Source organism: Artibeus jamaicensis, unplaced genomic scaffold (genome assembly GCF_021234435.1).
Source record: "Artibeus jamaicensis isolate MK-2021 breed Jamaican fruit bat unplaced genomic scaffold, CSHL_Jam_final contig_387, whole genome shotgun sequence".
In the NCBI taxonomy this organism is placed as follows: domain Eukaryota; kingdom Metazoa; phylum Chordata; class Mammalia; order Chiroptera; family Phyllostomidae; genus Artibeus; species Artibeus jamaicensis.
The window spans coordinates 38531792-38552168 of NW_026521812.1; the positions used below are offsets into that span (position 1 = coordinate 38531792).

Here is a 20377-nt window from a genome sequence, read left to right on the forward strand (position 1 = left end):
GGCAGACGAACAGCCTTGAGGAGGGGGTCCTCCTCCCCACACTGAGGGTGCCACTGCAAAGCACCCCTGGGGCCTGGAATGAGAAGAGAACACGGCTGTTAGAGCAGGGATTTCTCCTGGGCCCTCAGTTGAGAAACACAGAAAATCAAAAGGATCAACTTATACCTTGATTTTTCGAAGAGGGGGTAAAAGTAAAAATAAAAAGATAAAAATAAAAAGTATTTCTTTATTTGTTTTATGTTTAAGAACTCAGAAAATACCCGCGAAATCCCACTAGTAATACATAAAATGCTTCCATTCTATTGAGCTCAGCCAAAACCTCACATCTTTAATGGTGGAATTGCAAGTATTAGCAAGCCTATGGGGGAGGTTTGGAGGCATCCGTGAGCCCATCCCTGCCCTGGGCCACCTCCACAAGGACCCCCTGCCCCTGCGTCTGTGCTGAAACAAGACTGAGGCTTCTAGTTCCTACTCTGTGGCAGGACCTCTGATCCTCCTTCTCTGCCCTCAGCCAAAGCCGTGGTCCCTTCCAGTCCTTCTCATTCCCTCAGGACCAGACTGCCCCTGCCACCTCAAAATTCTCTGTACTCAGGCCACCGTGTGTCAGGATGTTCTGGTGCTGCACTCCCCACCCGGGGCTCAGAGGACCCAGGACATTGTCCTCCCCCCAGGAGAGCCGTCCATTTGCTACCTGACTCTCCCAGACACCTTTGTGTGCCTGTGAGTGTAACAGCATTCATTAACATGCTTAACAGATGCTAGTTTGGGGTTTTTCCTATTCTAGGTTTAAAAAAAAGTATTAAAATCTAAAAAAAAAACCTATGAAAGCATAATATACAAACAAAAAGTGCACAGATTGTAAGTGTATAGCCCACTAAGGGAGCTTACCAGTGTAGCCATCACTCAGACCGAGAAACAGAACAGGAACCCACAGATAAACACGGTTTTAGAAACCTTGTCACAGGCTAGATGCAACTGAGCACCGAGTTTCTGTGCTATGTGTTTTCGTGCTTCTCATCTGCCATGTCCTGAAAGGGTTTCAAAACCCCATACAGTGTCATCTTTCACTGTGATCTAGCTGTGCACAGAGAAGATCTCACCTCCCACCATGTCAGAGGCTTCCGGAGGGCAGGACCCCTGCTCTCTGTTAGGTTCTCTGCAGGTAGAGTGTGAATGACTGAATGGACCCTGCCCTGGGCATGCAGACACCCCAACCCCACATCAGATGCTCTTGGGCCTCATTTTATATGTCACAGGAGGATCAGTGACCAGGGTCTCCACTCAAGCTTTGGAGCACCTTTAGCAGCTCTAGCCTGCAGAGATGGTCCTGGGATTAGAAAGCAGCAATCCCAGTCTTTGACTCATGTGACAAGCATGGATAAACATCCGCCCGTGCCCAGGAAAGGCACATGAGGCAGACACAGTCTCTGCCCTCGTGGAGAAAACTCAGGCACCCAACATGTCAGGAAGTAGCAAGAAAATGCTCATAGAACTGAAACCACTGCCCCACCTCTGTTCCAGTCAAGCTCCCCGGGGAAGCGGGGAGGGGCTGTCGCCCAGCCCGGTGGTGGAGAGCAATGTGCCTTAACCAGCTGTCTGTGCTCTTCTGCAGGCCCTGCCATCCCCGTGGGTGTGGATGTGCAGGTGGAGAGCCTGGACAGCATCTCGGAGGTGGACATGGTACGTGGTGCCCTGGTGGGGCAGCCCGGAGTGTGGGGGTCTTGAGGCTAAGCTTCTGTGAGAGGCAGTGGCTGGTGGGGCTGCCTTGGTGCAGGCTGTGCTGGGTGGGCCAAGCCGAAGCTAAAGCAGGGATTCTGAAGCTTCGTGGGTAAAAATAATTTGGGGAGTTGGTTCAGCGCAGATCTCTGGGCCCTGCCCTAGGTTTCTGATTCAGTCTCTGGGAGAAAGGCCCAGCACTTTACACTTTGAACACACTCCGCAAATGACGTGAGTGGTCAGATGAACCACACTTGGAGGAGATCGGGAGGTGAGAGTTTTCAGACTGAAATCCTGTGGGGAAGGAGGCTCTCTGAGTCATTTCTCCCGCAGGACTTCACCATGACCCTGTACCTGCGGCACTACTGGAGGGATGAGAGGCTGTCCTTCTCCAGCACCAGCAACAAAAGCATGACCTTTGATGGCCGCCTGATAAAGAAGATCTGGGTCCCCGACATCTTCTTTGTTCACTCCAAAAGGTCATTCACCCACGACACCACCACGGATAACATCATGCTGAGGGTGTTCCCGGATGGGCACGTGCTCTACAGCATGAGGTGACTGCCGTGGGGCTATGGTTTCCTCGCCCAGTGCCATTCAGACAGGTGTGCTTAGCCTCTCTGGCCCTGAAGAATTTGTCCTTGTGGTTGGGGCTGTGGGCCACGTGGGCGATACAAGCCTTCTGATGCCTGTGGAAACACTCTAAGATGAAACGGCCCACCCAGTAGCTGGTGACTTCCCTGTTGTTGGGGACCTCAGGCCTGGGTCAGGAGGCTAGGTGGGCCTGAATGAATTGAGGAAGGCAATAATCTTCTAGGTAAATTCCACCCCTGAGAGTCTGTAAGTGATAGCTTACAGGTAATAAAGATTTTTTTCAAAAGAGCTACTGTTTATTGAATGTTGTTGCAGGTTGGCTTCTGGGCTAACTGGGATGATTAGACACTCTTATTCACATCTTCCTGGCCTGCTGGTACAATTCACCCAAATTAGATGCTAATACCTTGGGTGGGGCATAGGGAGGTGTCGTAATCTTCCAGGTATCTCTGGGGGAGGCTGATGGAGAGCAAGTGTACAGATGTGAGCCATTAGCAGCCAACACCCTCAGTAGCCAGGATATGGGCAGAACACCATAATATCTCCTGCAGAAAGACAAAAGTTAAGGTTCTGTAACTTAGTTACCTAGGTTTCCAAACTTCTAAAATGGACATGAAGAGGCAGCTGCTCTGTTTGGGTCCATATTCTCCTCACTTTGAGCAGGTGTAGGAGCCAATAACACACTGCAAGAGCCAACGTGTGTGTTTGCGTTTTCTAGGATTACGGTCACTGCCATGTGCAACATGGACTTCACCCACTTTCCCTTGGACTCCCAGACCTGTTCTTTGGAGCTGGAAAGCTGTGAGTATCAGTATGCTTAGTGACAAATCTTTGCCTTTCTCCCTCTCCAGTATCTGTGCCATTTAGTAACCACGAGACTGAGTACTGCCTGCCAGTATTAAGGACTGTTTACTCTTGGGCTGGTGTAGAATTTCCCTGTTGCTTCACCCTGCCTCAGAAGAAAAGGAGTCAAATTAACTTATTTTTGTCTCCCCAAAGATGCATATACAGATGAAGATCTGATGCTCTACTGGAAGAATGGGGATGAATCCCTGAAAACAGATGAGAAGATCTCCCTGTCTCAGTTTCTAATTCAGAAATTTCACACCACTTCCAGACTGGCCTTCTACAGCAGCACTGGTAGCTAACTTTGTGTGTGTGTGTGTTTCTTTTTTAAAATTTATTTATTTTCAATCACAGTTTACATTCAATATTATTCTGTGTTAGTGTCAAGTGTACAGCATAGTGGTTAGACAATCATATACTTTACAAAGTGGCCTGGTAGCTAACTTTTACATGGTCTGATTCAAATATGAAAGAAAACAGTAGAATTTTTCTTCAGCTTTAACCTTTATTCTCCTAAGGAAGATATGTTCTTCTTATTAAAGTAATTTGTAGTCCTCCAAAACAGAAACAGCACTTAAAAGCAGAGAGTAAAAAAAGTTGCTGCCCTCTGAAATCCCACAGCCAGAGGTAATCATTCCTAGCAATTTAACAAACACCCTTGCAGACATCTGACTTTACTTATTTAATTTCCCAAAAGTGGGGTTATATTTTACATGCTGATCTGTAAGCTGATTCATTCGACTTAATGATATGGACAGATAGCTTTCCAAGGCAATGTATTTATACATATATTTAGATCTATAGGTGCATTTTTAATGCTGGCATAACATCTTGGTGCACCCTGGACCATGTTTGGTTTCTAGAGGATGCATTTGTCAGTTCTTCTGTACTCTCACCATTCATTCTTGTATTAATTTCTTAGGACTGTCTTAACTAAATACCACAAACTGGGTGCTTGCTCCTGAAGGCTCTAGGGAAGACTCCTTCCTTGCCTCTTATTAGTATTAGCGGTTGCTCCAGTCTACATCCCTGGTCACATGGCATTGTTCCTGTGTCTGTGTGTTTTCACATGGTGTTGCCTGCTTATCTATGTCCGAATTTCTCTCTTATCCAAGGACTTCAGTCATTGGATTATGGCCCATCTAATCCAATCTTATGGCCTCATCTTACCTTGATTACATGTGCAAAGACCCTATTGCAAAATCAAACCCCATTCACAGGTATTGAGAGTTAGAACTTCAACATATTTCTCTAGGGGACACAATTCAGCCTACAACTGATCTGTAGTAGCAGTGGGACCCTGGATGACTTCTCACTTCATTATCCTTTGTCCCAGTGCTGAGAAGCCCAGGCCCTTCCATGGGAAGATTTTGTGCTACTGTCTCTCCCTGCATGGCCACCATCTCCTTATTCCCTTGCCCCACCCACACTCCTCTGTTGACAACATCAGAGACTGGAAAAAAGCGAGTCCAGCCAAAGTTATGTTGGTGTTGAGATAGCCCAAGCTTGCTTCACTTTATGCCTAGAGTACTCAACCTCGTCCCTTTCTTCTCTTTCATTCTGATATGTATTGCCATACAATTTTCTCATCTCATCTTCTCTCATCTATTCTTGAAAAGTTCAAATAAACTCTCTTTCTAAAACCATTATTAAGAGTTTCTTGGGGACGTCTAGTCAAGATGGTGACATAGGCAGACATAGCTCACCTCTTTGTACAACCACATCAAAGTTACAACTAAAACATAGAACAATCATCACTCAGAACCATCATAAATCAAGTAGAATGGAAGTCTGACAACTACAGAATTAAAGAAACCACATCCATCCAGACTGGTTGGAGGGTCAAAGACATGGAATGGCCTGGCCCCACACCCATGTGTGGTGGATAAAAATTTGGGAGGGATATCTTGGGAGTGAGGAACCTCAGCCCCACACCAGGCCCCCTAGTCCAGGGTTCCGGTGCCAGGAAGATAAGTCCCACAACTTCTGGCTACAAAAAAACAGTGGGGATTAAGTCAATAGAAGAAACTACCAGAGCCCAAAGCAATTCCTCTTAAAGAAAAACACACATGGACTCTCCTACTCAGACTCATTCCCTCTGAGCTCCAGCAGCAGGGTAGAAGCTTGAAAGGCACAGGGAGGAACTGAAGTGTCTGATATCAAGGTGAGCAGAGGACATTGTCCCTATTCTGAACCCTCCCCCTAGAAAGCCACAAAGCCGGCAAGCTGGTGCCATATCTGAGACTCTGTCAGCCTGGCTGACACTTTTTGCCCCACCCTATTAACAGGCCTACCAAAGCTGCTTTTCCATATGAATGACTGCTCTTGGCTCATGATTCACAACTTTCTAAACCTCTCAAACAAGTAACAGCTGGCCTCAGGGAACCCCAGGCCTAGCACTAGCAACAGCACTAGCACTCACGCTAACTTAGATTCATAGCTTGTCTTCCCCTGGGAATCTCTAAGCCCAGCACAAGTAGCAGCCATCTCAGATTGCTTTATAGCTCAGGCAAGGTGGCCCAAAGCAAAACACAGATGGGGAGTGCTGACCTTCCTTGCACCACCCAGGAAACCCCAGATCCTTCATGACTAGTGGGCAGCTACAGACCATGCTAGAGCACCACTACTGTGCCTCTGCACAACTGATCCTCCATGGAGGGCAGAGGTTGGTGGTCAGCGACAGCCAGTTCTTGTAGCTGACTGGCCTGGGTAAATCCCTCCCATTGACCTGCCAATGGCAATCAAGGCAAAACTACAGGAGAAGGATGTACTCAGGCTACGTGGAGGGCACACCTTGAGTACCCAGCTTGGGTGACAGGGGAAGCTGTGCCACTGGATCCTAATGGATACTTACTACATTAGGCCACACTACCAAGACACAGAGTCAAAGCAGGTCCAAACACAGGGAGGCTGCTAAAATGAGGAGACAAAGAAACATAGTCCAAATGAAAGCAGATCAAAATTCCAGAAAAAGAGCTAAACAAAATGGAGATTAGCAATCTGTCAGATGCAGAACTCAAAACAACTGTTTATAAGGATGCTCGAGGAACTTAGTGAGGACCTCAGCAGCATAAAAAAAAATCCAGTCAGATATGAAGGACACTCAAATTGAAATAAAGAACAATTTACAAGGAAACAACAGTAGAGTGGATGAAGCCAAGGGCCAAATCAATGATTTGGAACATAAGGAAGCAAAGAACAACCAACCAGAACAACAAGAAGAAAAAACAGTCCAAAAAAATGAGGATAGTATAAGCAGCCTTTGGAGCAAATACAAGAGGTGTGATGTTCTCATGATGGGGTGCCAGAAGGAGAAAAGAAAGAGCAAGAAATTGGAAACCTATTTGGAAAAATAATGAAAGAAAACTTCCCTACTTTGGTGAAGGAAATAGACATGGAAGTCCAGGAAGTACAGAGAATCCCAACAAGATGGATGCAAAGACGAATACTTCAAGACTCATCATAATTAAAATGCCAAAGGTGAAAGATAAAGAAAGAATCTTAAAAGCAGCAAGAGAAAAGCAGCTAGTTACTTACAGGGGAGTTTCCATAAGACTGTCAGCTGATTTCTCAAAAGGAACTTTGCAGGCTAGAAATGATTGGCAAGAAATATTCAAAGTCATGAAAAGTAGGGACCTGCAGCCAAAATTGCTGTACCCAGCAAAGCTGTCATTTAGGATCAAAGGGCAGAGAAAGAGCTTTCAGACAAGAAAAAACTAAAGGAATTCATTATCACTAAACCATTATTATATGAAATGTTAAAGAGAGTTATTTAAGAAAAAGAACATCAAAACAATGAGCAATAAAATGGCAAAAATATGTATCTATCAAGAATTGAATCTAAAAAACAAACTAAGCAAACAGGAAGAACAGAGGCAGAATCATGGGGTTTGTAATAATCAAAACAGAGAGTTTTTTAAAATTTTATTTAATTATTTTTCAAGTACAGTTTTCTGTCTTTTATTCCCGTCCCAGCCCACTGCCCCCCGTGCTCCCCACCTCCCTCCCATTTCCACCCCCCTTAGTTGCTGTCCATGTGTCCTTTATACTAGTTCCTGTAAACCCTTCCCCTTTTCCCCCTGAAATTCCCTCCCCTCTCCCCTCTGGTCACTGTCCCCCTGTTCTCTATTTCAGTGTCTTTGGTTATATTTTGCTTGCTTGTTTATTTTATTGCTAGCTTCCTGTTAAAGGTAAGATCATATGGTATTTGTCTTTCAACACCTGGCTTATTTCACTCAGTATAATGCCTTCCAGTTCCATACAAGCTGTTGCAAAGGGTAGGAGCTCCTTCTTTCTCTCTGCTGCATAGAATTCCATTGTGTAAATGTACCATAATTTTTTGATCCATTCATTTACTGATGGGCACCTAGGTTGCTTCCAACTCTTGGCTATTATAAATTGTGCTACTATGAACATGGGAGTGCATAGGTTCTTTTGGATTGGGGTTTTAGGGTTCTTAGGATATAATCCCAGCAGTGGAATTGCTGGGTCAAAAGGCAGGTCCATTTTTAGTTTTCTGAGAAAATTCCATTCTGTTTTCCACAGTGCTTGTACCAGTCTGCAATTCCACCAACAATAGATTAGCGTCCCCTCTTGTCCACAACCTCTCCAACACTTGTTATTTGTAGCTTTGTTTGTGATGGCCATTCTGACTGGCATAAAGTGGTATCTCATTGTGGTTTTAACTTTCATCTCTCTGATAGCTAGCGATATTGAGCATCTTTTCATGTGTCTCTGAATCTTCTGTATGTTCTCCTTGGAGAAATCTCTGTTCAAGTCTTTTGCCCACTTTTTAATTGGGTTGCTTGTCTTCTTAAAGTGTAGTCATGTAAGTTCGTATATTTTGGAAGAATATTTTGGAGATTAAACCCTTGTCTGATGTATCATTGGCAAATATGTTTTCCCAAACAGTTGGTTCTCTTTTCGTTTTAATACTGTTCTCTTTAGCTGTGCAAAAGCTTTTAATTTTGATGAGATCCCATTTAAAACAGAGAGTGTTTTGATGGTTACAAGATGGGAGGGTGGGTGGGTAATGAGGTGAGGGATTAAGAAGTACAAATAGGTAGTTACAGAATAACCATGGGGATGTAAAGTACAGTATAGGAAGTGGAGTAGCCAAAGAATTTATACACATGACCCATGGACATGAACAAGGTGTGGGGAGTATCTGAAGGAGTGTGGAGCACTGGGTAGAGGAAGACGAAGGGGGAAAAATCAGGACAACTGTAATAGCATAATCAATAAAATATAATTAAAAAAGAGTTTCTTACATAACTTTTATAATGTGCCGTTGTTTTGAGTACTTTATATGAATGAACTAATTTCTACCTAACAAACCTACGATGTAGATGTTATTAACCCGAGTTTACAAATGAGAAAACTAAGACAAGGAGGAATTAAGGTTTGTTAAAGTCACAGAGCTGGTCAGTGGCCGGGCAAACTGCCCTAGTCACTATGTGTACTCCTCTTAGATGTTTTCTAAGTTGGGATATCAAGCTTGTTTGTTTGTTTGTTTGTTTGTTTGTTTTGACCCCTGTTTGAGCCTTTCTGGAGACCAGATTAAACTGCATCTTCTTATTGCTCCTGTTCTTTACTATGTGCTAACTGGCAGGTTTATCATCCCATCTTTCAGGGGCCATGGGCTCACCCAAGAGAGCTCTGTGTAGAACACGGAGTATACGTTTTCAAAAGTTCTGGGTCACTCCTCGTGTTTCCAAGGCAACTTTCCCTGGTTTTCTTAGACAGAGGGAAAAGATGACGGAGCAGTCCTTCATGGAATAAAAGAAGCTTTCAGTCCTTTCAGAAAGGCTCTGTGCAAACCGAGGAAAAAATATGATTTGCTTCATGGGTACCAATTTAAGCTGATGAGATTGGACAAAGGCTATATGGGATAAATAACTGATTAGTAGTTTCTGTCATATTTGAAGAGCACTTTCTGTTTATTCACTGTACTAAAAGCTCCTGCCTCATTCAAACAACCTCCAAACCTACACACTAATCACATGTCAAGCTTGTCTACACCCTACCACACGTCAAGCTTGTTCCAGCCTACTCCTATTGACCCAACCCTTCTGTTACCTGACTCAATACTAACTTTCCAATTCAGCCGGATGGTGTTTGTCACTCAGCAGCATTTCTCTGGTGCATTTCTGAGGTCTATCTGCATCCCAACAATCAGGAGAGTGTATTCAACAAGCAGATATCTGGGCACCATTGCAGCTACTGAGTCAGAATCTCAGGTGGTGGAGCCCAGGAATCTGCATGTTTAACATGTGATTCTTCTTCTGTACATCAGAGTTCAAAGACCACTGCTTTTAGCCAATGTGGTTCTCAAACTATGGTGCTCAGACCAGCAGTATCAGGATCACCTGGGAACTGTGGAGGTGGAGCCCAGCCATCTGTTCTAACGAGTCCTTCAGAGCTGATGTGCACAGATTGCTTGGCCCCACCCCCCACAGTTTCCCATTGGTAGATCCTGTGTGGGTCCCAAGAATTTGCATTTCTAACTAGTTTCCAGTGATGTTCTTGCACCTGGTCCAGAAACACCACTTTGAGAACCACGGTTCTTAGTCAATGTTTCTTAACTTTGGCAGCACGTGGGATATCTTTTTGTTGTCATTACCTAGTACTTTTTTTTTATTCTGGTAGGCCCTCAGTGGCTACTGCTCAAGTGAAGGTACATCATGTGAGAGGAGTCCTGGCCTGGGCATTGGAGACATAAGCTCTGACCTGACTTCATCTTGAGTCAGGCAAGATCTTAGAAAAGTCTCTGGGAGTCTCCTCATGTCCTGTATAAAAGGATCAGGCTCAACCTGGATTTCAATTATTCATAGAACACCATAGTGAAGTTTGTCTCACATACCAACTGTGCTGCCATGGACTCATTTTTTAAAAAAAGTCGACTCCCCTCTTGTAGTTTATTTTCACAAGGAAGTTTACATCACTATCTTTGATGGGAAACTGGTATCATTTGCCATAAATAGAAGATGACTTTAAGAATAAACATAATGAACACAAACAAAAAGTCCCTGCCTCTGTATTCCTGAAATTGTCTTGTTGTGCCTCATTGCGTGTACCCCCAGCTCTGAGGCACAGAGCTGGACCATCTCTGAGTTCTATCATTTTCTGCTAAGACTGAGCTGAGATGGGAGTGGGGAGGGGTGTGCACACAGCTTCAGTTCCCTGTACACATTTACACCGTCCTTAACACCATGTTCGGTCCCAGTGGTTGGGTAATAATATTGCAGATCATTTGAAACCTTAACATTTCTATCCCCCCCCCTTTTTTTACAACCATTAATCTGTAATTCTTTAGTTGCCAGAATGAAATAGATAATATCTATATCCTCATTTTTTTCCTGAGGAATGAGCAAGTGGTAAGTAACTTGTGTAAGACCAGTGGAGTGACTTCTACAAGGCAGATGGAGTTTCAGAAGTAGAAATGATGTCAGACTTCAGAGTCATGTGAATGATCTATTTCCTCTTGTGATGAATCTGGAGATTGACTGAGCTGACCAATCTTACAATAAGGACAGTGACAAGGGCCCAGTTCTGCTCGCTCCTGCCTCAGTGGTATTGGCTTAAAAAAAATTGGTTCAGTCACTCAGGAAATGTGGGTGTGGCTTGCAAAAAAACCCAAACAATTTAGCCTAGACCTCAATTTATTTCTACCTTTTCCCAAAATGCTGTGAAGAGATGTTAGGTAATACTGAATAAAACAGTAAATGTATGAAGTACTGGCAAGATATTTATTTATAGGAGAGAGGGTTTAGATTTTGGAAAGGAAATATATTACACGAGGCTAATTGATCATTCATGTTTAACTTTCTGCTGAAGATGAGACCAACATCAGGGAAAGCAGGGCTTGTGGGGAAGCGGTTTGCTGTTGCCTCTCAGGTGGAAACTCACGGCTTCTTCCTTGTGACCCCCAGGCTGGTACAACCGTCTGCACATAAACTTCACGCTGCGTCGCCACATCTTCTTCTTCTTGCTCCAAACTTATTTCCCGGCCACCCTGATGGTCATGCTGTCCTGGGTGTCCTTCTGGATTGACCGCAGAGCCGTGCCCGCCCGAGTTTCACTGGGTAAAAGCATTTGATAAGGTGTGGTCGGGTGGTTTGTTCTTCTGAACTGATCTCTGTGTAAAGAAAAAGTAAAACCGTTATTCAGAGTTCTTCAGTGATGGGCTGTCAGAATCAGAAGGAGCAAATATTCCTGTTTCTTGTCTTCACTGCTCCCACACTACCCTCAGTTCCCTGGGCTACGTTAAGAAGACCACTGGGGGCTAAAATGACATCAGCTCCGCTCGAATCATCTCACAGGGATAGAGCCTGTTTGGGGTTTAGACCTCCACTCCGGTCAGCGTTAGTGCTCAATACTTTGACATATAAGACAATTTCACAAACGCCCAAAACTTACTCTGTAAATACAAAACCCTGTTTGTTGGCCTTGTTTAGACAGACTGAGAGTTTGGAAGTAGGGCCCAGGTTACCTGATTTCTGGGAAGAAAAGGGCTGTACTCCCTGGTGACTTGTGGTTTTAGTCCTCCACAGACACTGAATTCCAGAGTGAATGTTTACAACTAATCACTGTAAGTTTGGACAAAATCAGGTTGGGCCCTGAGAAATGGGAGGGTTTGACCAGCAGGGCAGTGTGAAGGGAACTAGCATGATAGACGTCCAGGAATTTCCACAATCTTCGTGGACTTGCAAATGCGGATTAGATGAGGGAGAGCGTGCTCACCTCCAGGGGAGCCCTTTAAGTCTCTGAGTTAGTCCCACACTTGAACAGGTCCTTTCTAAAGCGTTGCTGCTCTTGTCGGCCACCACAGAAACCCGGTGTCCCAAGTGCTTACAGAGGAAGGGGGCAAGTGGTGGGCTGCCAGGGGGCGGGGCGGAGCCTGACTGCTTGTGGGGCAGACCCTTGCACCTCTACAAGGTGGAAACATGTCCGGGGATTTCTTGTTTGATTAAGAGATGGCAGATGTAACGTGGTGAGTTTACCGAAATGGGGGGGAGGCCGTTATGCACCCCCTTCAGCGGCTGAACTAAAAGCCGGATGTTGCAGGTATCAACACGGTACTGACCATGTCCACCATCATCACGGGCGTGAACGCCTCCATGCCCCGCGTCTCCTACGTCAAGGCCGTGGACATCTACCTCTGGGTCAGCTTTGTGTTCGTGTTCCTCTCGGTGCTGGAGTACGCAGCCGTCAACTACCTGACCACGGTGCAGGAGCGGAAGGAGCGGGAGCTGCGGGAGAAGGCGAGAGGAGTTTCCTTCATTTCCTTGTCTGAGTCCAGGCTGCTGGGAGTGAAAGGGGGCTGCCTGTAGAAAAGGTAGAGAGGTTTATGCAAACAGGGAGTGATCCATTTTAGAGTAGGTTCTAACACCTTCCATAAAGGATCCCATGAGGCGGAATGTCTTTGGACAAAGACTAGGGACAGAAAGGGTTCTTAGGCCTAACTGCCATTTATGCTGGGCCTCAGTTTTCTCATGAGTAAAAATGTATAAGAGAATCTTCACCCCACCTTCCTTCCAGGATTATTCTAAGGGTCACATGAAATAAAGTACCATGTTTTTCAGACTATAAGATGCATCCCCCCCATTTGGGAGGAATAATGGTTGTTAATGTTGCTTTAAGTTCTGTTTACATTGGTGAAATATTATGTTATTTATGTTATTAAATATTTTACCATATTTTTTGCTTCAAAAATTTTTTTCTATTTTTATTTTCTAAAACCTGGGTGTGTCTTATAGTCTGAGAAATATGGTATGTCAAAGTTGTTTTGATACTGTAGGGCTCTAGAGACACATAAGTATTACTATTATTATTGAACATGTCTAGAGAAAATACTTTCATATCCTATGGCCAGATAAGGCAAGAGTTCTAGAATAAAAAGCTCCTTTATTTATCAGTGATTTGGCTCAGTAAAAACTCAGCCACACATGACCTTAGTCTTCAGGGTTATGGGAAATACTGTACTATTATACTGTACCATACCATAATGTATTAAGCTACACTGTATTATGAGATAGAATGCAAATGGGGAGTTGTAGGCAGTGTGTATGGGTCTTGACACAGGGAGGGTCAGTGTTTCATTCATATCCAGATTGTGATTAATGAGAGTAAAAAATAAAAGCCAATTTGTTACCAAATCACTGCTAGTCGTTGGACTAATGAAATGGGTATTCACCTAAGAGGTGTAGCGATCAGGGGCCATGCAAGTCCCACATTTGTGCCCACCCAGGTGGCTGGTAGCTCCTCAGCATGGGGAGTTTTAAATTTTAGGCAAAGAGGATGTGTTGGCTTTTCAAAAAGTCTTCCAATGCTCACGTTACACCTGTTAAAATTTTTCACATTATCTCCAAGTGTGCTAGATTGTTTAAAAATTTATATTCAAAATTCTACTCAAGCCTTTTTTACTTCAGCGTTTGAATATTTGTTCAGATTAGTAATAATCTGTACATTGATTATTAGCAACTGACTTTGAATTATATGTAAACACTTTTGACTTATAATCTGTTAGACTTCCCTGTACAGAGCTGTTCAAAAAAATAACAAAGACTTCATCTGACAAATATGCAGTTAATGAATCGTTAACTGCAAATGTAACTTGTACTTGGGCAGTTCATTAACCTGTTGCCATGAGTTGGGGCCCAGTCTTTGCCAGAGATGATATGACACTGACTAAAGAGAAATGGGAAATCCACACATGGAAAGACAATCGGGCCCCAAGCCCAGCTGCCTGTCTGTGAGAACAGACACCCAGGAGGTGAGGGTTGCTGGCGACAGACAGTGGTGGGAAGGCGCAAATTCTCTCTCCTGCTGACCCGCAGAGAAACTACAGCTGTGGAAATGGCCCCTGGGGGAGTGCAGGTTCCCAAAATAGGAGCCAAGGAGCACCTGGCCTGAAGTCACCTCCCAAGTCTGCTAAAATGACGATTCTGGGGCTGGATCCCAGACCCCCTGAGTCAGAGTCTCTGGAGATGGCATCCTGAAATCTGCATTCGTAATAAGCTCCCAGGTGATTCTGATATTCCCTGAAGCCCACTCTCTACTCTGCAAAGGGCAAAGCTGACTGGAGCCTGCCAGGCTCACCTTGCTTCAGATGGGGGACCCACGCTGCTTGGGGCTGAGTGCAGCAGGTGGGGTGGGGTGTCTGCCTCCGGTGCCTGAGCTCGAAGGCTCGGCCTGCTTATCCAGCCCTGTTCAGCATGTCAGGAGCTGCTTAGGTTCTCTTAGAAACGTAATCTTTGATGTTTCCTCATTCTAACTCAAAATCTTTGGAGAAAATCTGTTTCCATTTTAGCAGAATGAATTTCCATTTAGAGAAAAAGAAAGAAGTGAAGGCCTGTGCCTTTAACAACAACGACAACAGGCTCCAGTGACATGTCACAATTTAACCAAAGTTTGGGTGTGATTATCTCTAGATGCAAATAATTGAATAGAAGACCTCTTATTGACCTTTCATCCCATAAGTCTATTCTAGGAATATATTAATGTGCTACCTAGTTACTGTGGCTGACGGGACGAGACATAGGAAACAGTAATGAAACTATCATGACTGATTAAAAAATTAGGCCCCAAACCACAAAGGATTTCTTCAAGTATAAGATTTCTTCAAGTGTAAGAATACTTCAGGTAATTCTAATTTTCTATAAAATCATCCATTTTTGCATTCTTTTGTGATATCCTTTGGAGTATTTCAATATTCATAACAATAGGGGACAGGTTGTGAAACATCATTATCTCACTTTCCCAAATGGAAGAACAAAGGCCTCTGAGGGTTGAGAGCCAGGTCAGAGACATATGCACGTCAGCAGGTTGGGAGGACACACCCCAGGCCGGCTGTGCCAGGCGGGCCGCATGCCTTTGGCCAGCACCGCCAGTGCAGTGCCAGCTGGAAGCCCTTCTTTACCCACTCAGATTGCGGGAGAAGTTAAGTGAAACCATTTCCTTCCCTCCAACTTATAATTCATAAACATTTCATACTTGCAGAAACAGTTTAACAAAATAGGATAATATACACCATATGCCTGCACTGGTATCCAACGTCGCTGACATTTTGCCATCTCTTTGTGATCGCTCTCTGTAAACATAGCCCCGCTGGTGTGGTGGAACCATTTAAAAACATACTGCAGGCGTCATGACCCTTTATCCTTACACGTAACTCCTTAGAGGAAGAACACTCTCCCAGCACAAAGAGGTAGAGTTTCACTACTGGAATAAGAATGTATAGATTTAAAGTCCTGACTCAGAGTAGCTGTGTGATCTTAGGAGAATTGAATAGCCTCTGTGTCTTAGTTTTGGCCTCTGCAATTGTGGTCATTTGGACTAAGATGTGGGCATCTAGACCCTGGCTACATAGTAAAATCAGTGGGCGGGCTTTAAGTTAGTCTACAGCGGATCGTGGGTGTGGCCACTTTAAGAGTTTCTCAGGTGACTCTAATATGCAGCCAGGGTAGTGACTATCTGGGCTAAATGATCTCTGGGGATCCTTCTAGCTTTGCCTTTCTGTGGTTCTCAGTAGCCATGGGGCTTTGTTCTAGGCCTGGGCCACCTTCTGTGCCCTCTCACCAGGCCTGACCATGCCTGACACCTTCCCTTGTGCTTGCCGCCCGCAGTTCCCCTGTACGTGTGGAATGCTTCACTCGAGAACCATGATGCTGGACGGAAGCTACAGTGAGTCTGAGGCCAACAGCTTGGCTGGGTACCCGAGAAGCCACGTTCTGACAGAAGAAGAAAAGCAGGACAAAATAGTGGTCCACCTGGCCCTGAGCAATGAATCTAATTCCTCCAGGAAGAAGGACCTTGTGAAGGGCCAGATGGGTCTCCGCCTCTTCCAGAACACCCACGCCATTGACAAATACTCCAGGGTGATATTCCCTGCCTCCTACATATTTTTCAACTTAATTTATTGGTCAGTGCTTTCCTAGGGGCTCCAAGGCTGTGCCTATGAAAGGGCCGACACTTCTGTGGGGCCTGGCCAGCCACCGGCACATGGACCTGCTGACCACGCTCCCCTCAGCAGGCAGAGCAGCAGCCCCTGGACTCCTGTGAGCCGCATCCCTGACCTCGCGGGTTTGCCCCTCATTCATGCTGTGCTCTGCCCCACTTCGTGTTTCTCTGGGATTGTTTTCTTCTCTCCTTGTGCGTGAACAGCCTATGAGGGCCACCTCCTATAGGAAAAGATTCAAACGCCTTCCAGATATTCTGAGACCCCTAGGAGGCGTAGGATTGAGTTGTGAAGGAAAGGGGGGAATGGAGGGCAACCTTAGGGGTAATCTGGATAGGAGATGGGAAATTAGGATAAAAAATAGGAACAAGACATCTGTAAACACATACAACTGGATTAAGTGCCTACCCAAGAAGGAAGAAGGCTTAGAATTGGACAGGAAATCATTTGACCTGTGTGAATCTGGCAATTGGCATGATCTTGCAATATTAGGGGACATTTACCCAGCCACTCCCCCACTTATTAACTATGGAGCGCCAGGTGCTGTGGAAATGATCAGGCAGATGTTCTCTTTTCACGGAGAACTCCTCTAAGCCTGTCTGTGCTCATTCTGCATCTAGCAGAAAGCGCTTCTGCTCTCCTCCTGCCCTCGACCCCCAGGTACCCTACATGCCCATCCTGTTTGCTGGTGCTTTTCCTGCTAGGTCTGTCTACAAAAGCATTTCCTGTCTCCTATGAGGCCCTCAAGAAGCCAGCTCATTGCCCTCTCTTGGAATCTCCATGTAGGAGAAGCCTAGCGCCGGGGAGGGACAGGGATGAGAGAATTAGTGACAACAGAACTTGGTCGGGGGTGGAAGGAGGCATGGGTCTGCTGCGGAAATTTGTTTCAGATGTCATCTTACCTCCCTCTCTATGCTTCTTCCCCAGCAGGTGTCCTCAATAATCCCCGTGCCCAGGCCCCGCCCCCACCCCGACATCCCCCAGCTGTGCCAACCAGAGTGCCCCATACCCGAGAGTTAATTTCTCCCTTACTTCCACAAGCTAGTGACTCTTTCCTCTAATGCAGCTAAACTCAGATTAGGAAAGCAATCTGATTTATTGACTCTACAGTATAGAATCAATATTGTTTGTGACTATTCCCCTTAATTCTGTTTTAGGTGTTTGCTAGTCAATGTAGTAGAAACTTTAATTAGTAGAAGACATGGTTTTGAGAATGGGACATTTTCTTTAAATCCCAGCACTTGGAATTAGAAGACTGTTCTAGGACAAACAGTCTTCTAAATCAGTAAGATTTCTTGCTTCCTGAAGGAAGTTCTGCTCTTTTCCCCACTGGCCTACCACCTTGCTGCTCAGAGTCTGGGTGTCTGGTGCTCTGGTCAAAAGCAGACACATGGTGGCCCTGGCCGGGTAGCTCAGTTGGTTGGAGTGTTGTTCCAATGCGCTAAGGCTGCAGGTTTAATCTCCAGTCAGGACGCGTGCAAGAATCAACTAATGCTTATATGAATAAGTAGGACAACAAACCACTGTTTTTCTCTCTTTCCCCTTTCTCTCTCTCTAAAATAGATTTTACAAAAAAGAGCAGACAAATAGTATAGCCAAAGAGAGCATAAGCCTGCCTTAAATCAGGTGCACGCTGGCCTGTGGAATCTGCTCCACAGCCCATGCCTCCCAGGGGCAGGATTCTCAGTTTCTGAGGACTGGAGCACACAGGGATACCAGAGCCTCCAGAAGTTTCAAGTCAGGGGCCAGTAGCTACCTGATCCTCTCATGCCCTCAGCATGACTGACAGCACAGTTGCTCTCTGCATCCCAGCTTCTCTGCTCCTTCCCCGGGGACAGGGCCTCTCCCACTCCTCTGTTCCCATATCCACTCCTCACGTGACCCTGGTCCCAGACACTCGCTTCACTACTCCACTGCCTGTGTTGAAGACCCAGCACATCATCTCTAGTCACCAGCCCTCATCGGAGTCATGGCCTCCAGCTCATTGGTCCAGAGGTGTGTAATTCAAGGAGCTGAACTCTCAGTGATACACTCCGGGAAACAATGTGAATTAGATTACCTTGGGCAACTACTAGTTCAGGAAGTCCCCAAGACCACTCTCAGGTTTAATAATTCTCTAGGAGTTTAAGGACGTGGGGAAGAAGAAACGTACATGCTACATGTACATGTAGAAAAGGACACACTAGACCTATGCTACCCAATATAGTAGCTGCTAGCCATGTATCTATTTAAATTTAAATGAAAGTTAAATAAAATAAAAAGTTTAGTCTCTTAGTTGCACTAGTCACATTTCATGTGCTCTGCTCCATAGCCACAAATGGCTAGTGGCTGATTGTACAGATTGATAGAACATTCCCTCAATCATAGAAAGTACTACTCATGCTTCTTTAGATGGAGCAGTCAGCCTGAGAGAAGGCCTGGAAGAGACAGGCAAGTTTGGATTGCAGAGTACAGGATTGGTGGAGCGAGTCACTTGCTTTGGCTGGATCCCAGGCTATGGGAAAAGGAAGTGAGAGATGAGAACCCCCCTCTTTCTAAAACACCAGGGGTCAAGGCAGGTGGCCCATGCCAGAGCTAGTGAGGACAGCTTCCCCTTCACGGAATTGTCTGGCCCAAGGCCACTGGATTTCCCAGCCTCGTGGACAAACGAAGAGTGCAACTGTGTAAACAAGGATAATTCAGTGGGACAGGCATCTGGATTTGCTGAGAAACCCTTGCTCTCTAGAGACTCAATACTAAGTCACAATACTGCTCAAATAATGATAATTATATTGTAATTAAATATATCATATTACTTTGTTATCTTATTTAATTTTAACACCGCTCTGACTACATTGGCTTCATAAATCGAGGCTCATATAACAAGGTAGTCTGTTCACACTTAAAAAAATAAAGATGTATTTTTAACCAGCTTGTGTGTTTAATTAGAGTTTATTCTATAGCAGATATATAGGACCACAAGCGGCATTTTATCCTGTGGGACCATGATGGAATGACACCATTGTATTTCTCGTTCATTGCCTTACTGCAGAGCACTGGTCTGACTGTGTGAGAACAGTGGAAAATTAGGGAAAGAGGGGACAGCAGTAGGAGTAGAAAACAGGAACTAAGGAGATGTTGAGAACATGAAAATTCTTCATCCTGAGGCAGGAAGACAGAGGAATAAATATAATTATTCTCACGGATGCTTGAATGATACTTTATTTCACTGAATCTAAGACACCATCAGATGTAAGATGCACTCATACTTTATATATCACCCACTTTTTCTTTAAGAAAGAAACATTTCTAATTAAATTATAGCATGCCAACGGTTATAAGATGAACCCCGATTTCTTCAGTATTAAATTGTGAAAACTATGCATGTTAGAATAAAAGCAATACATACCATACAAAAGCTGGTGATCAAGCATACTTCTTTGACACCAAGGAGTCAACATTTATGACATACCTGTCTTCAAAGCTTTGTGCCTGAGTGGGGGGTATGGGGTTGTGGCAGATAAAGAAGTTAATGGAAAACACCTGCCAGTCATTCACAAGCTTATACTGTAGTGGGCGTGGTTCGAAGGAGGGAGCGCTCACAGAACTGGAGGAGTAAATGCCGACTGTGTCAAGTCTTGAGCAATGGATAGATGTAATTTTAACTAGTGGAAAAGGAGGGGGTGTGGCGATTGTGGGGGAGGGGAAGGGGTAGATGGAGGTGGAAGAGCAAAGGGGGATAAATGGTGATGGAAACAATTAAATAAACAAAAAAAAACAGGAAGGGAAGGGATGATAACACAGCAGAAGGAAAGCTCAGGTGTGTTTGGGGGATGGTGAAAAGATACCCTATTAAATGTACAAAAATCTCGGGTTCTCACCCTTCTGGTTTCATGGCCTCGGCGTGAAGGGTTCTTCTAGGTTCATCCCACTGAGAATAAACCTGGGGAAGAGATCTGACTGGTCTGGTTTGGGCCGTGCATGTCAAAGATAACCAAAGCTCTGTACCGTGTGTATGCTTAGAAAGTGTGGTCCCTTCAAAAACACCTTGATTTGGTTTGATCTTTTTGTAACCATCTGAGAAGGGAGACTGTGAATTAGAAAAATGGAAAGCAGCTTAGTTTGAGGTAACGAATGAGGCAAGAAAATCTTGATAACAGTAATGGAGAAAGTTGGGGTTGTAGGTTCAGTTACGTGTGAGAGCCACAGCCTGTGCGCTGACGTAATGGACTGAGAAACCAGGGACAACAGCCACTCCCTGCACAGGGTGAGGAGCTCGGGTCT

At 44.9% G+C, this 20377-nt stretch overlaps 1 protein-coding gene across 1 annotated transcript in view; it reads left to right on the plus strand.

Moving 5' to 3' along the window:
* The window catches only part of GABRR2 (gamma-aminobutyric acid type A receptor subunit rho2), a 34574-nt gene extending 15586 nt beyond the window's left edge, over nt 1–18988 (plus strand). Inside the window, exons 3-9 of the mRNA XM_037131237.2 lie at nt 1613–1680; nt 2050–2273; nt 3029–3111; nt 3310–3450; nt 11088–11240; nt 12223–12419; nt 15783–18988. Coding sequence (XP_036987132.2) covers nt 1613–1680; nt 2050–2273; nt 3029–3111; nt 3310–3450; nt 11088–11240; nt 12223–12419; nt 15783–16094 — 1178 coding nt within the window. The 3' untranslated portion in view covers nt 16095–18988. The remainder of the gene's footprint in view (nt 1–1612; nt 1681–2049; nt 2274–3028; nt 3112–3309; nt 3451–11087; nt 11241–12222; nt 12420–15782) is intronic.
* The last annotated feature ends 1389 nt before the right edge of the window (nt 18989–20377 follow it).